Genomic DNA, 12162 nt, shown 5'->3' with positions numbered 1-12162 from the left:
TGGCTTGGGCTAGGGCCTTACCATGGCCCAAAATGGCAGGGCTGGCCACTCATTACAGGCTACTCCTCTGCAGCTTTGGGGCTCCAGTTTCCTCTCTCCATAACGCTCCAGGCACTCCACTTCACTTTCTCTCTTGTCTGACCACCACATAGGTATGGCATTCCCCTGAGCTGACTGACCACTGTGCTGTGCACTAGAGGGCTGTTCTGGGTGGCATGTCGGTCCCAGTTCCCTGTCTTCCTCCTCCTGCATGATGCTGTCTAGATTTGATTTGATTTTTATGAGTCCTAGGCATAAGACAGCTTTGTCCACCAAGTCAGGCATCAAGCTAGGATGAACAGTGGACGGCACCTGCTCTGCCCCTGACTGATACCCATTGCCAAGGATGGAATATCTTTTTTCGTTTTCTCCATCTGTGGTGATTGAGAATTTTGCTCAGTATAGCAGTCTGGGCTGGCATATGTGATCTTTTAGAGTCTGTAGCATATCTGCCCAGGCCCTTCTGGCATTTAGAGTCTCCATTGAGAAGTCAGGAATAATTCTGATAGATGTGCCTTTATTTGTTACTTGCTCTTTTTCCCTTGCAGCTTTTAACATTATTTCTTTGCTCTGTATTTTAGTGTCTTGATTATTATGTGGCAGGGAACTTTATATTCTCCAATCTCTTAGGATCCTGTACATTTCTTAAACCTTTATAGGCATCTTCTTATTTACGTTAGGAAAATTTTCTTCTGTGATTTTTGTTGGAAATATATTCTGGGTCTTTGACCTGGAATTCTTGTATTCCTATTATTTTTAGGCTTGGTCTTTTCATAGTGTAAAAGATTTCCTGAATGTTTTGTGTCAGGAATTTTTTAGATTTAACATTTTCTTTGACTGATATATTTATTTCTTCTATTGTATCTTCGACGACTGAGATTCTCTCTTTTATCTATTCTGTAGTTCCTGTTCCCTCACCTAGATTTTTTTTTTTTTTGATTTCCAGAATTCCCTCACTTTGTGTTCTCATTCTGTTTTCCATTTTCATCTTTAACAGTTCCATCATTCCCTTCAACTGTTTGTTTTATCCTGGCTTTCTTGCTCACCCTCCCCTTTAAAGAAGAATTTGTTCATTGCCTTTTTAAAACCCACATCATCTTCATAAAGTTGGTTTTAAAGTCTTTTTCTTGTCTTTTAGCTATATTGGAATATTTGTGACCTGACATGGTGGGATAACTGGGCCCTGGTGATGACATATTGTCTTGGCTGTTGTCAGTTGTTTTCTTAACACTGGTTTGAAGTGATTTTAGGTCTAGGAATCAATTTCTGAGTTTGTCTTTGCTGGGTAGATGTTTTGTTCCTTGGCTTCCATTCCTCTTTGGTCTCCTGGCTGGTGTGGCCTGATAGCTGGCAGGAAGTGTCTGCCCAAGTTGCATTCGGGGACACAATGAGGAAGGAGGAGGGGGCATTGGGGATAGCACCAAGGGAAGGGGCACCAAGAGAGTGGGGAAGTCCACAGCTGGGTACCCTATCTTCTGGTAGCCTCTGGTCAGGTAGGGGTTCTTTCTGCTTCCTTTTTTTTATTAGGGTGAATAATGATGTACTGAAAAATCTTTGTAAATAAAGATGTATGGGGCCATTTCTTTAAGGTAGATTCCCAGAGGTCAGATTAGTGAGTAAAAATTATAATAATATTTTAATAAGCTCTCGATATTTGACAGAGTGTGTTCTGATATAATTGCAACTTAAAAATAGTTTGGAGGATTTCTTCTGCTTTTCCTTTCTATATGGATTATTGTGGTGGTTATCTTATGAAGTACTTGTCTGAGGGATGAAATAGAGTAAAAGTAGATAAAAATATTAAGTAAAATTATTTGAGTTCCTTCAGCTTTTCATTAGAAAGTAAAAATTTATAAAACTTAAAATTGATAGTTTCTAAAGGGATAAATGTTATAAGGAACTTAGCAGTGAAGTATAACTTATATAAAATATCATGTTTAATTGAGATTAACAACCTCTTTAAAAGAAAGAAGCCAATGCAGGGACCTTTTCTATCTTTACAGTATTGTGGTTTGTAATGAACGAAAACATTTAAGGAATTTGTACCACCCAGAATGGGTTTATTATTTGACAGTATCACACAGCTATATATTGCATTTTGATTACTCCTAACCCCTAACCCTTGTTGGCACCTCTCTCCTCTTTAAGTCCCTTTCCCATGTTTGTATCTTTTTATTTTGTTTTTTTTTGACCTACCATGGGTTTAGAATTATTCAGTGGAACGAAGCAGGATTACTAGTAGGTACACAAGTGAAGACAGCGATTTCTGTCCTCCAATTTATCAGTAGCTAATTAATTAGTTCATCAGGTACGGACAGACCTCAATGATTCCCTCCCCCATCCTTGGTTGGTTATTGACAAGTCCACTCTTATCTGGGCCCAGTGCAGATAACCACAGCATCTGTGAGTTCCTGTTTGCAATAGCTGGGCCCTGTCTAAGAGACAGCATTTTTACAACCCTTTTCCCTATCTTCTGGCCTTTACTTTGTTTCCATGCCCTTTGCTTTAGTATTCCTTGAACTTTGGATGGGGGTTATAAGGGCCTTCTTTAGAGCCACCAAGATGACTCAGTGGGTAAAGGTGCTGTTGCCAAGCCTTGTGACCCAAATTTGATACCTGGAACCAATTTCTGTAAGTTTCCCTCTGAGCTCCACATATGCACCATGACACACATATACACAATAAAAATGCAATAATAAAAAAGAATGAAAAACAGACATCCTGTTGAGGGCTGACCACACAAGTATTCCTTGTTTTCAGCACTGTAAGCAGCCAAGAGTCTTGCATTCACCACTGTTCATTGCTAAGAGAAGCTTCTCTGATGGAAGGTAATAGCATTTATCTATGGTTATAAAAATGTATATAGAAGATAGTTTGACACTATGTCAGTGTAGGTAAACAAAAGACCTATGCCTTTGTAGCCAGGGGTTATTGTCCAGAATTACATTCTGAGTTATGAATTCCCTCTTTTGGAGCAGGTCTCATCCAATTACAGAATAGTTGGGTCACCCCACCCCAAACAGTCATCTGCTACTGGCTCAGTCGTGGGCAGATCTTACCCTGCAGGATGGTTTATTTAGTTCACACGTAAGTCCAGGGTTAGCTGGGTGGTAGTGGCAGATGACTTTAGTCCCAGCACTTAGGACTGAGAGGTGGGTACGAATTTAAAAACCTGGAGAGGATACTTTCTGGCTAGTAGTGTTGGGGAAAGTCTCAATAAAGAATTTAGTAATAGAATGCTGAGAAAACAATCCCGGTATGAATTAAAAGGACATAGTGGATAAATTCAGGGATTAACCATAGTATCAAAACTCTTAAAACGGGGTTGGGGATTTAGCTCAGTGGTAGAGCGCTTGAGGCCCTGGGTTCGGTCCCCAGCTCTGGGGAAAAAACAAAACAACAACAACAACAAAACTCTTAAAACAATGAGTTAAGATCTAAGAAAAGTAGTCAGAAAGTAAAATAAACACAAACTCAGCCTTAAAATTGGTCCAATGTTAGGTGAAATGACAAAGGCGGGCACTTGCCATATACATGGGAAATTGTAATGACATGGGTAAACAAAATGATTCATATGATTTTCTTTAATGGTGGGGAAAGTGTCATTTAAACTTGTATGAGCAATGCAAGTATTCGTAGAAGAAACTTGAAGAGAAGATGAAGAAGGGTGACCCTAAACCAGTTCACTCCTACCTGCATACATCTTACACAGCAGTCGTGAGGATATTGCAAAGGAAGTCACAGTCACACACTTCCTTCTTTTACTGAATGCTATAGGAATATACTTTCTGTTTCAAATAAGTAATACACAATTTGAAATTGGCTCATTTTTATAACTATAGAACATAGACATTGGACTTTTCATTTTAAATGTATGTGTTCTTATGTCAGGTTATGCATGCACACACACAGGCACACACCACACACGCACACACACACACACACACACACACACACAGACAGAGACAGAGACAGACTGACGCTTACGCACATGCTCACACACACAGCCAGGGATCTCCAGGAGCTGGAGTTATGGTAATGGTAAAATACCAGATGTGAGCACCAGGACTCTAATTTGGATTCTCTGAAAGAATAGAACATGCTCCTAAACTGAGCCATTCCTTCAGACCAAGAATTTTTCATATTTTCCACTTCTTGTTGGGGTGGCATTAAACTAAGACCATAGAATTTGTATACAGTTTGGCCACTAGATGGTGCCCACACAGAATGGATTTACATACATGAGAGTGGTGTGTGTGTGTGTGTGTGTGTGTGTGTGTGTGTGTGTGTGTGTGTGTGTGTCTGTGTCTGTCTGTCTGTCTGTCTGCTCACTTTTCTAAATAAATAGCATTCTTTGTTCACTAAGATTACTTAATATGTGGTATTGTAATTATACTTAAAGGCTTCTGGGTTTATTTGTAAGTTTGGAAATATGTTTGCAAATAATCAAGGACTTATTATCTGTATAATTTTGAACTATCTTTACTTCTTGTTAAATGTTCTGTATTATAAAACGTCTATTACACTCCCAAGCTTATGATGTTCAAGTATTGCATAATGACCATTAAATATATACTTTGCTGGGTGTAGTGGTGCACACCTTTAATCCCAACACTTTAATTCTAGGGACAGAGGAAGGCAGCTCTTTATGAGTTCAAGGTCTTCCAGGAGTTCCAGCTAGGGGTACATAGTGAAACATTGATTCAATATGTGTGTCTGTGCACATGCACATACATGTGCATACATGCATATTGTATTAGTCTAGTTTCTCTAGAGAAGCAGAACTGCTAGAATGAATAGATGTATTTATATGTTATATAACATATATCTTACATAGAAGTCTTACATTATATATCTATCTCAATAGACAGATATCTTACAAAGCTATGGTCCAGCTGTTCTAACAATAGCTGTTTCCTGACAAAAGTCCAAGAATCCAATAGTTGTTCAGTCCATATGGCTCACCATCTCAGCTTGTCTTGAGTGCATATCAGAATCCTGAAGAAGTAGGCCCTTCAGTGAAGGAATGAACTTGACAGTTAGAAGCGAGAGCAAGCAGACAGAGAGCAAAACCTTACTTCTTCCATGTCCTTTATATAGGCTGCTATCACAGAAGATGGGTCTTCCTACTTCAAATGACTTAGTCAAGAAGATTTTCTTGCACTTGTGCCCAGCAGTTTAGGCTTTCGTCAATCCCAGATATAGTTAAGTTGACTGCCAAGAGTAGCCATCACATGTATGTGTATGTGTACTTTGCTTCACTAAATTAAGCTTTCTCTAGTTGTTGAGTTTAGAATGCTAGTGTGGAATTCTAGTGGAGAGATTGCTCAGTAATTAGGAGCACTTGGTGCTTTTCCAGAGAAATTGTGTTTGGTTCCCAGTATCCACATTAGGTGATACAACCACCTGTAATTTCAGTTCTAGTGGACCCAAAGCCCTCTATTCTGGCCTCCATAGGCACCAGCACACATGTGACAGACTAGAGTCACAAAAACATATGAATAAATAATTTTAAAGGAAAAGTGAAACTGTGTAAAATGTTAATTTCTGTAAATCCTAAGAGGTTAAGAGCAGTTATTTTTGTGGGTTGTTTTAGATAGCATATTACTTTTACTCACGATTCCAAGCAAGCTTTCCAGATTTTTCTATAATGAACTTAATTTGTTGTAGTGGGGTTAATCTCTCAGCTTTGTTGTAGAGTGAGGCTCCTGTAAAGCAAATGCATCCCTCGACCCAGCTGTGGTCTGACAGTCACAGTGTTTGGTGTTGCACTGATCTGTGTGCATGCACCGTCCTGCAGTCAGTGACCCGTCCTGCAGTCAGTGACCCATCTAGAGCCTAGAATTCTGTTCTTTGGATAACAAGAAATTTGTTTTTGTAGAGCAGCTTTTTGAGAATTAGGAAGTTGTATAGTAAATAGATTGAATGGGGATTTTTTATATTATAACATATTTAGTTGGGCTTTGGAGAAACTTGGAATGGAGTGGTCTCTCCACTTTGAATTGTACCCAAGCTCTGTGACTTTCTAGGATGAGTCTGTGTACACTGAAGGATTATTCTTGTGTCTGTATTGATACTGTTTGCAATTTGAGGGAGGAGGCTTTGCATTTAGTATTTGTCTTCAGTGTCCTTGTCATAATCCATAATATCAAGGCCTGTATCGAAACTAGAGTGTTTTGTTTTGGAATCAAAACAAACACACACATTTTGGAATCAAACTAATGACTATAATCTCTATATGGACTGTATTAATGAGTTCGTTATTAACTTCCTGGACCATAATATCACTTTGTTTTTTAGGAGGTCTTATTTGTTTCTTCAAAGAAGATTCTTAGATCTATATCACCTATTAATGTTTTCATATATTCCTTTATTGAACATTAGTAGAATAATCTCTTTAGAACCACAGTTTGCAAGCTAGTTTCCTAGTCCTTGAAAATAAACACCGACCTTTGCTCTAATCTCCCTCTGGGATGGTGTCTTATCCCTGAGAATGGATTCCACATGGGTCTCTGCTCTTTAGGGAATGTCTTAGGTAAGGTTTCAATGAGATAGTATAGACATCTTTTCATCTTGAGTCAGATTTGCAGTGGACTCAAGGTGTGGCCTGTAATACCGTGTCTAGTAGGTTACCTTTCACTCCTGCCTGGAAGTACAGACATAAGAGATTTCTGTCCACATCTCAAAAATGCTGTGACTGGGCCTGGAGTGTATAATGTATTCATACAGGACGAAGAATTGTTTCCATTATTATCAAGTAGCACTTTTGTTCATGTATACGTTGTCAACGGACATATATTGTAACATATACTAACACAGCATAGCATGGCTTGTACCTCAGAATCTGCTTCTTAAACTTGAGGGTGTTAAGAGTTACTTAGGGGGCTTTTTAACCAGCACTCCATGGGGGCTAGAGAGGTGTCTCAGTGGTTAGGAGCATGTGCTATTCCTCCAGAGGATCTGAGCTGAGGAGTTCAGGCATCCATAACAGACAGTTTCCAAGCACCTGCAGCTACAGCTCCCAGGAACTGATACTCTGATGCCCTCTTCTGGCCTTCCTTGTCACTTGCGTACGTGTGGCTTATACACACACACACTGAAGCATTTAGAGATTTTATATTAAACATCAGGCAATCCTAAGATTAACTACTATGATAAAAAAAATACAGGAAAAATATTGATTTTTTTTTGAAAATGCTCATTAGAAATCAAGCAGCATTACTTCATGAGCAGAGTAGTATTTATACAGTGTTTTATGGGGAAAAAGGGAATCATTGGTGTTCTTTTGTATATTTTAAACTCATAATCTTGTAACTTTAATGATTATTATATACTAGAAGGACAGTGCTGATTACTTCTTAACAGTTCTTTTTAATATAAAAGTTACAGTGGCCATTTATGTACTTTTCCGATTAATCTGTTCTAGATTCAGTAATTAAAGCATTAGAAATTAATACATGATTAATTTAAATGATTAGATTAAAATGATTTTGCTATATTATAAACATATTAGATCCTCAGAATTCCACACATGGTATCTTAAAAACAATTTGAAAACCAGTGCTAAATAATGTAAGATTCATTCTTACATTTGTGAATTCTTACATTCTTACATTCTTACATTTACAAAATTTGTGAATAGCAGATATTCTTTTAATGAAATTACTTTAACAATCAGAGCTGTTAGCAAAAGAAACCTTTTATTTAAAATTCAGTTCATATTTATTATTTATGTAAGCAGTGAAGATGCCATTGGGTTTTACTCTATGCCGATTGAAACTTAGTAACCCGGGCTTTCTCCACCCAATGCGTTAAAGCAGTCATCCCCAAAGGGTCCTGGTAGCCCAGTGTTTATAACATCCTTCTTTACCTGCTAATCGACCTTACTTCCTGGATTTCAGTCCGGGTCTAGTTCTCAGCTAACAAAAGAACAGCTTTTGGTTCCTGCAGACGCTGGTGAAAAAATAATCACGAGAAAGAAATCCACCTTATGTCGTCTTTTTCTGTCTGCAAAAATAAACTCAGCCACTATACAGCTAACAGGTACAGAAGGAAGATACAGGCTCGGTCATAGGAAGAAACTGCAGAGAAAATGAGCATCATTTCTCAAGGTTTTTATTTCCCTGATCTACAAGTGATGCTGCTGTAATTCTAGCTGCAGTTCTCACCGATCATTCACCACTCAGCAGCTGGTAGAGAAGTCAGACTGCCTGGCAACCACCTGCAGGGCTGCAGAGATGAATTACATTTTCGGAAACAACACACTTCTGTACTCTCGCGCCAGTCGAGGAGGCAATGCTAGCTCTAGCCATGGCTCAGTAGGCCCTAAGCAGAAGCACTGGGCAAAGAAGGGCTCGTCAGACGAGCTGCAGGCTGAGCCAGAGCCTTCACGCTGGCAGCAGATAGTTGCATTCTTCACTCGAAGACACAGCTTTATTGACTGCATCTCGGTAGCCACCAGCTCCACCCAGGTAACATGACACTTGTTGAAATTATTTTCAGTATATTTATATTCATATTTGCTTTGCTACGATGTCCTAATGCAGATTTACTTTTAAAAATGAGTCTACTGTATTGTTATCTTGGCACTTAAATCTTACGTTTTAGTCCATCTATGCAGGTCTCTAGCACAGAAGGGAAATGGAAAACATTTTCCCTTACGTTATGTAATACTAAACAAAACAGTCTCCTATTCTACTAAATGGCTTCTCTAGAAATGTAAAGTCATTAACATGTGAGTTAAATCCAAGTTAATGCTCATCTTATTTTTAGATGGTGTTAAATGCTGTGAAGAATGATGTTTGACCAAAAGAAAATTACCTATTTAGCTTTTGTATGCTCGTAGATAATCTTAGGGAGGCATAGTAAGAAATAAAAGGTAGCTTAAATATTTTCATTTGTAATGTTTTGAGAAGATTAAATGTAATACAGTTAGCTAATATATATTTATCTTAGTTATATTAAATGTATTTATTCAAGAAATTAATGAGTCTATTTAACAAAAATATATTGCCTGAGAATAATCTGAAATTAGTAAACTTGTAGAATTGCATAGTCATGGAATATTTTTAACACATTCAAATTTTAAAGATGCTTGCAAAAATGAAAAGTCCCATAAAATCCCTGATTTAAGGGGAAATGAATATTGAATATAGGAGACAAAATAAACAGTTGAACAAAATGCTTGTGATTTGGTATAAAAGAAGACAAAAGGAAGTATTAATATTTTAAAATAATATTTTAGCAGCTAGTCAATCAACTAATGAAAATAAAAGGGTAAAAAATAATCTAAGAACAGATTGAGGATGGTTTTTCCTTTGGTATCAGTAATTCTTAATATGTGTACAGATGCATAGATGAGCTTTTGGGCCTATAAAAAATAAATTTTCTTTAAAGATTATTTCTTCCTTCATTAGAACCATCACAGTAAATATAAATATAGCCTCCAACCTGATTATTTGTTTTGGTTACTTGGTAGTAAAATATCAACTTCTAAATTCAGAAATTCTACCTATTTCTTATATGCTTAAGATGAAATTACATATGTAGGCACCAGGGCTCCTTCCAACCAGAACTTACTGAAAGGCAATTGACTCTTAAATTGAATACTGACTGCTATAAGCATTTTTTTTCCTGCTTCTGATCATAAAAGGATGAAAAGAGTAAAGGTTAGTGCTACTAGTTATTACAGATTACTATGGAATAATATTTTCATAACAGTAAAAAGATACCTTAATCTTTATGGTTTTATAAGTAAGCTACTGTATGCATACGTATATACATATTGATATATTTGATGTTTATTTTATGGACATCCACATGAAAAGACCAATAAATAGTTCATTCATACAACTATTGATAGCATAGAATTAGAACACAGGAACCTATCCACTAGAATTGTTGTTGTAACCCCTGTTACACCATTGACTATTGTTCCTCTCCCCCAGAGTTGACCCCTGTCGTGTCTACATGCTGGAGAAAGACATGGTTCCTCTGAACTGATGCTTCTCTTGGCCTTTTCATTACCTTAGTGTTTTGTCTCTGGAAGTAGAGAGTCCTATGTCAGAGGAAAAACTTATGTTTTTCCTGGAGTAATCACATTTCACTTTTCTTTTCATAAACTTTTCTAACGGATGAGTTGTATAATTTATATGTTCAAGTTGTTAATTAAAACTTATTGGAGTGGGCTTTATATGATAAAACATAGCGGTACTGAGAAAGAACTCAAGACATGATTGTGCCTTATTTAACACTGGAGTACATTTTTATAATAACTCAGGCGTGGCAGTTTTATTTTGTAGCACCAAAGGAATTTGCATGTTGCTGTAGGGAGCAAAGTAGATGAATGAACTTTCATAATTTGTCGAGCATATCCTATGTACTTATTATGAATATATTTTATAAATAACAGGATCTCCTGTTTTGATGTTATCTGAAATGAACTTTTTAAAGATTTCATAGGAAGATTTAACTTTTAGTCTAAATTTCCTTTATACTTTACCAAATTGGGGGTTGTTACTAAATTAAATTTTAATTACTATCTCAAATAACTACTCTGATTCCCAGACACATCCTGCTACAAGTGAAAAGGAATTCTACTTACAGATTCTTTTTAAGTGCTTGTCTTTTAGAAGATTTATGTTCAAAACTAAGATTGTGTGCCAAGTTCCATGGAATATCTGCAGCTTTTAGGAGGTCATCATAGTCTGAATGCGAAGGAAACCAAATTATTATGAAGATCTACAGGATACCAAGTACCTGGGCGCTCAGTAAATGTTTGTGGAATTAACGTCTGTTTCAGTTCCCTGGAAAGTTATTCTTAATATACCACAGTCTTCATGAAGAACTGTCTGTAGTCTTTCATAGTACCTCATTTCTTCGTCTTGCCTTTTCTTCTCCTGTCCTCCTGATTTCCTTACCTATTCACCCATTACCAATAGTGATAAGAATGTTAACATTCTATTTTGATTCATTTAGTTTTGCCTCAGAAGTTTACATTGTGAGTTGAGAAAGGGAACTTTTAAATTATTATTAAGATATATTTGTCATGAATTGGTTTACCTTGCTATAACTTTTTTCTTCAGAGACTTCATACTGCAACTAGTCTTTATTTTAAATAGATTATGTGTGTGTGTGTGTGCGCGCGCGCACGCACGCACTTTAAACTTTATAAGCAGTATCAAACATTCCTTTCCTTTGTTTCCTCACCGCATCATTCTTCCTGTCTCTGTAGGTAGTCACCATGGCACCAAGAGAACAGTTGATGTCATTACTAGTTTGTGGGTGACTATACTTCATTTTCCTTCTTTGTTCATGACCATAAAAACTGCTTTTGGGGCCAGGCCAGTGTTGGCTCACATCTTTAATCCCAGTTCTCATGAGGCTGAGGCAAACAGATCTCTTGAGTTCAAGGCCAGCCTAGTCTACAAAGAGTGAGTTCCAGATCAGCCAACGCTACACAGAGAAACCCTGTCTTGAAAAGCCAAACCAAAACAAGAAACCTGTGTATTGTAATCTCAATCATTCATCTTCTAAAAACATCCACCAGGAAGACCCAGGCATCATCAGTCAATATTTAATTTTTCTCCTTTTCTGGGCGTCTGCATCTGGGACTTGCAGAGTATTTGAGCACCGACTTGATGTCTTTGCTCTGCCCACTGTTTGTATAATCATTCTTAGTGACTTTCAGTATCTTATATATATAAGATAATCTACCTAAAATCTTGACTTTTCTGCCTTTGATACTTTACCCATAGGGATCTTGGGTTTTCTGTCACTTGAACAATCCACTCAAATAATTGTGTTCAAGACTTTTCGACACCACTCACCATATCACTTAGACCTCGGATGCAGGCGTTTCCCGTGACTGACACTTTTCTCCTCAGCTCACTCGTTCAGTACTTTCACTACAATGAGTTTTCATCCTAAGATCCCAGGGACCAATGATTTTCTACTGCCTGTTGCCACTCATAACATCTCTCATTGCCTTGCTCAAACTTTTTCATAATCCCAGCTCTCTTCCACTTCCCACCACTTGACCGGAAGCATCTGTGCTTTAACTGCAGCTTTGCCTTCTTCGCCAGCTCTGGAAGCTGCCCATTAAGCCCGCAGTATCCGCCTCCT

The 12162-nt window shown here is 37.6% G+C and overlaps 1 protein-coding gene across 50 annotated transcripts in view; it reads left to right on the top strand.

Annotated features, from left to right (window-relative positions):
* Dlg1 (discs large MAGUK scaffold protein 1) overlaps positions 1-12162 on the top strand; it is a 191584-nt gene that overhangs the window by 65970 nt on the left and 113452 nt on the right. For 7 of the 50 annotated variants that reach the window (XM_087575519.1, XM_087575513.1, XM_087575515.1 and 4 more), the window contains exon 1: positions 8273-8510. In XM_087575519.1, coding sequence (XP_087431645.1) covers positions 8277-8510 — 234 coding nt within the window. In that variant the 5' untranslated portion in view covers positions 8273-8276. 50 annotated transcript variants of the gene reach the window in all.

Source organism: Rattus norvegicus, chromosome 11 (genome assembly GCF_021556685.1).
Source record: "Rattus norvegicus strain SHRSP/BbbUtx chromosome 11, alternate assembly SHRSP_T2T, whole genome shotgun sequence".
In the NCBI taxonomy this organism is placed as follows: Eukaryota; Metazoa; Chordata; class Mammalia; order Rodentia; family Muridae; genus Rattus; species Rattus norvegicus.
The sequence above is the reverse complement of the archived record's forward strand: the minus strand, read 5'-3'. Positions and strand labels throughout refer to the sequence as shown.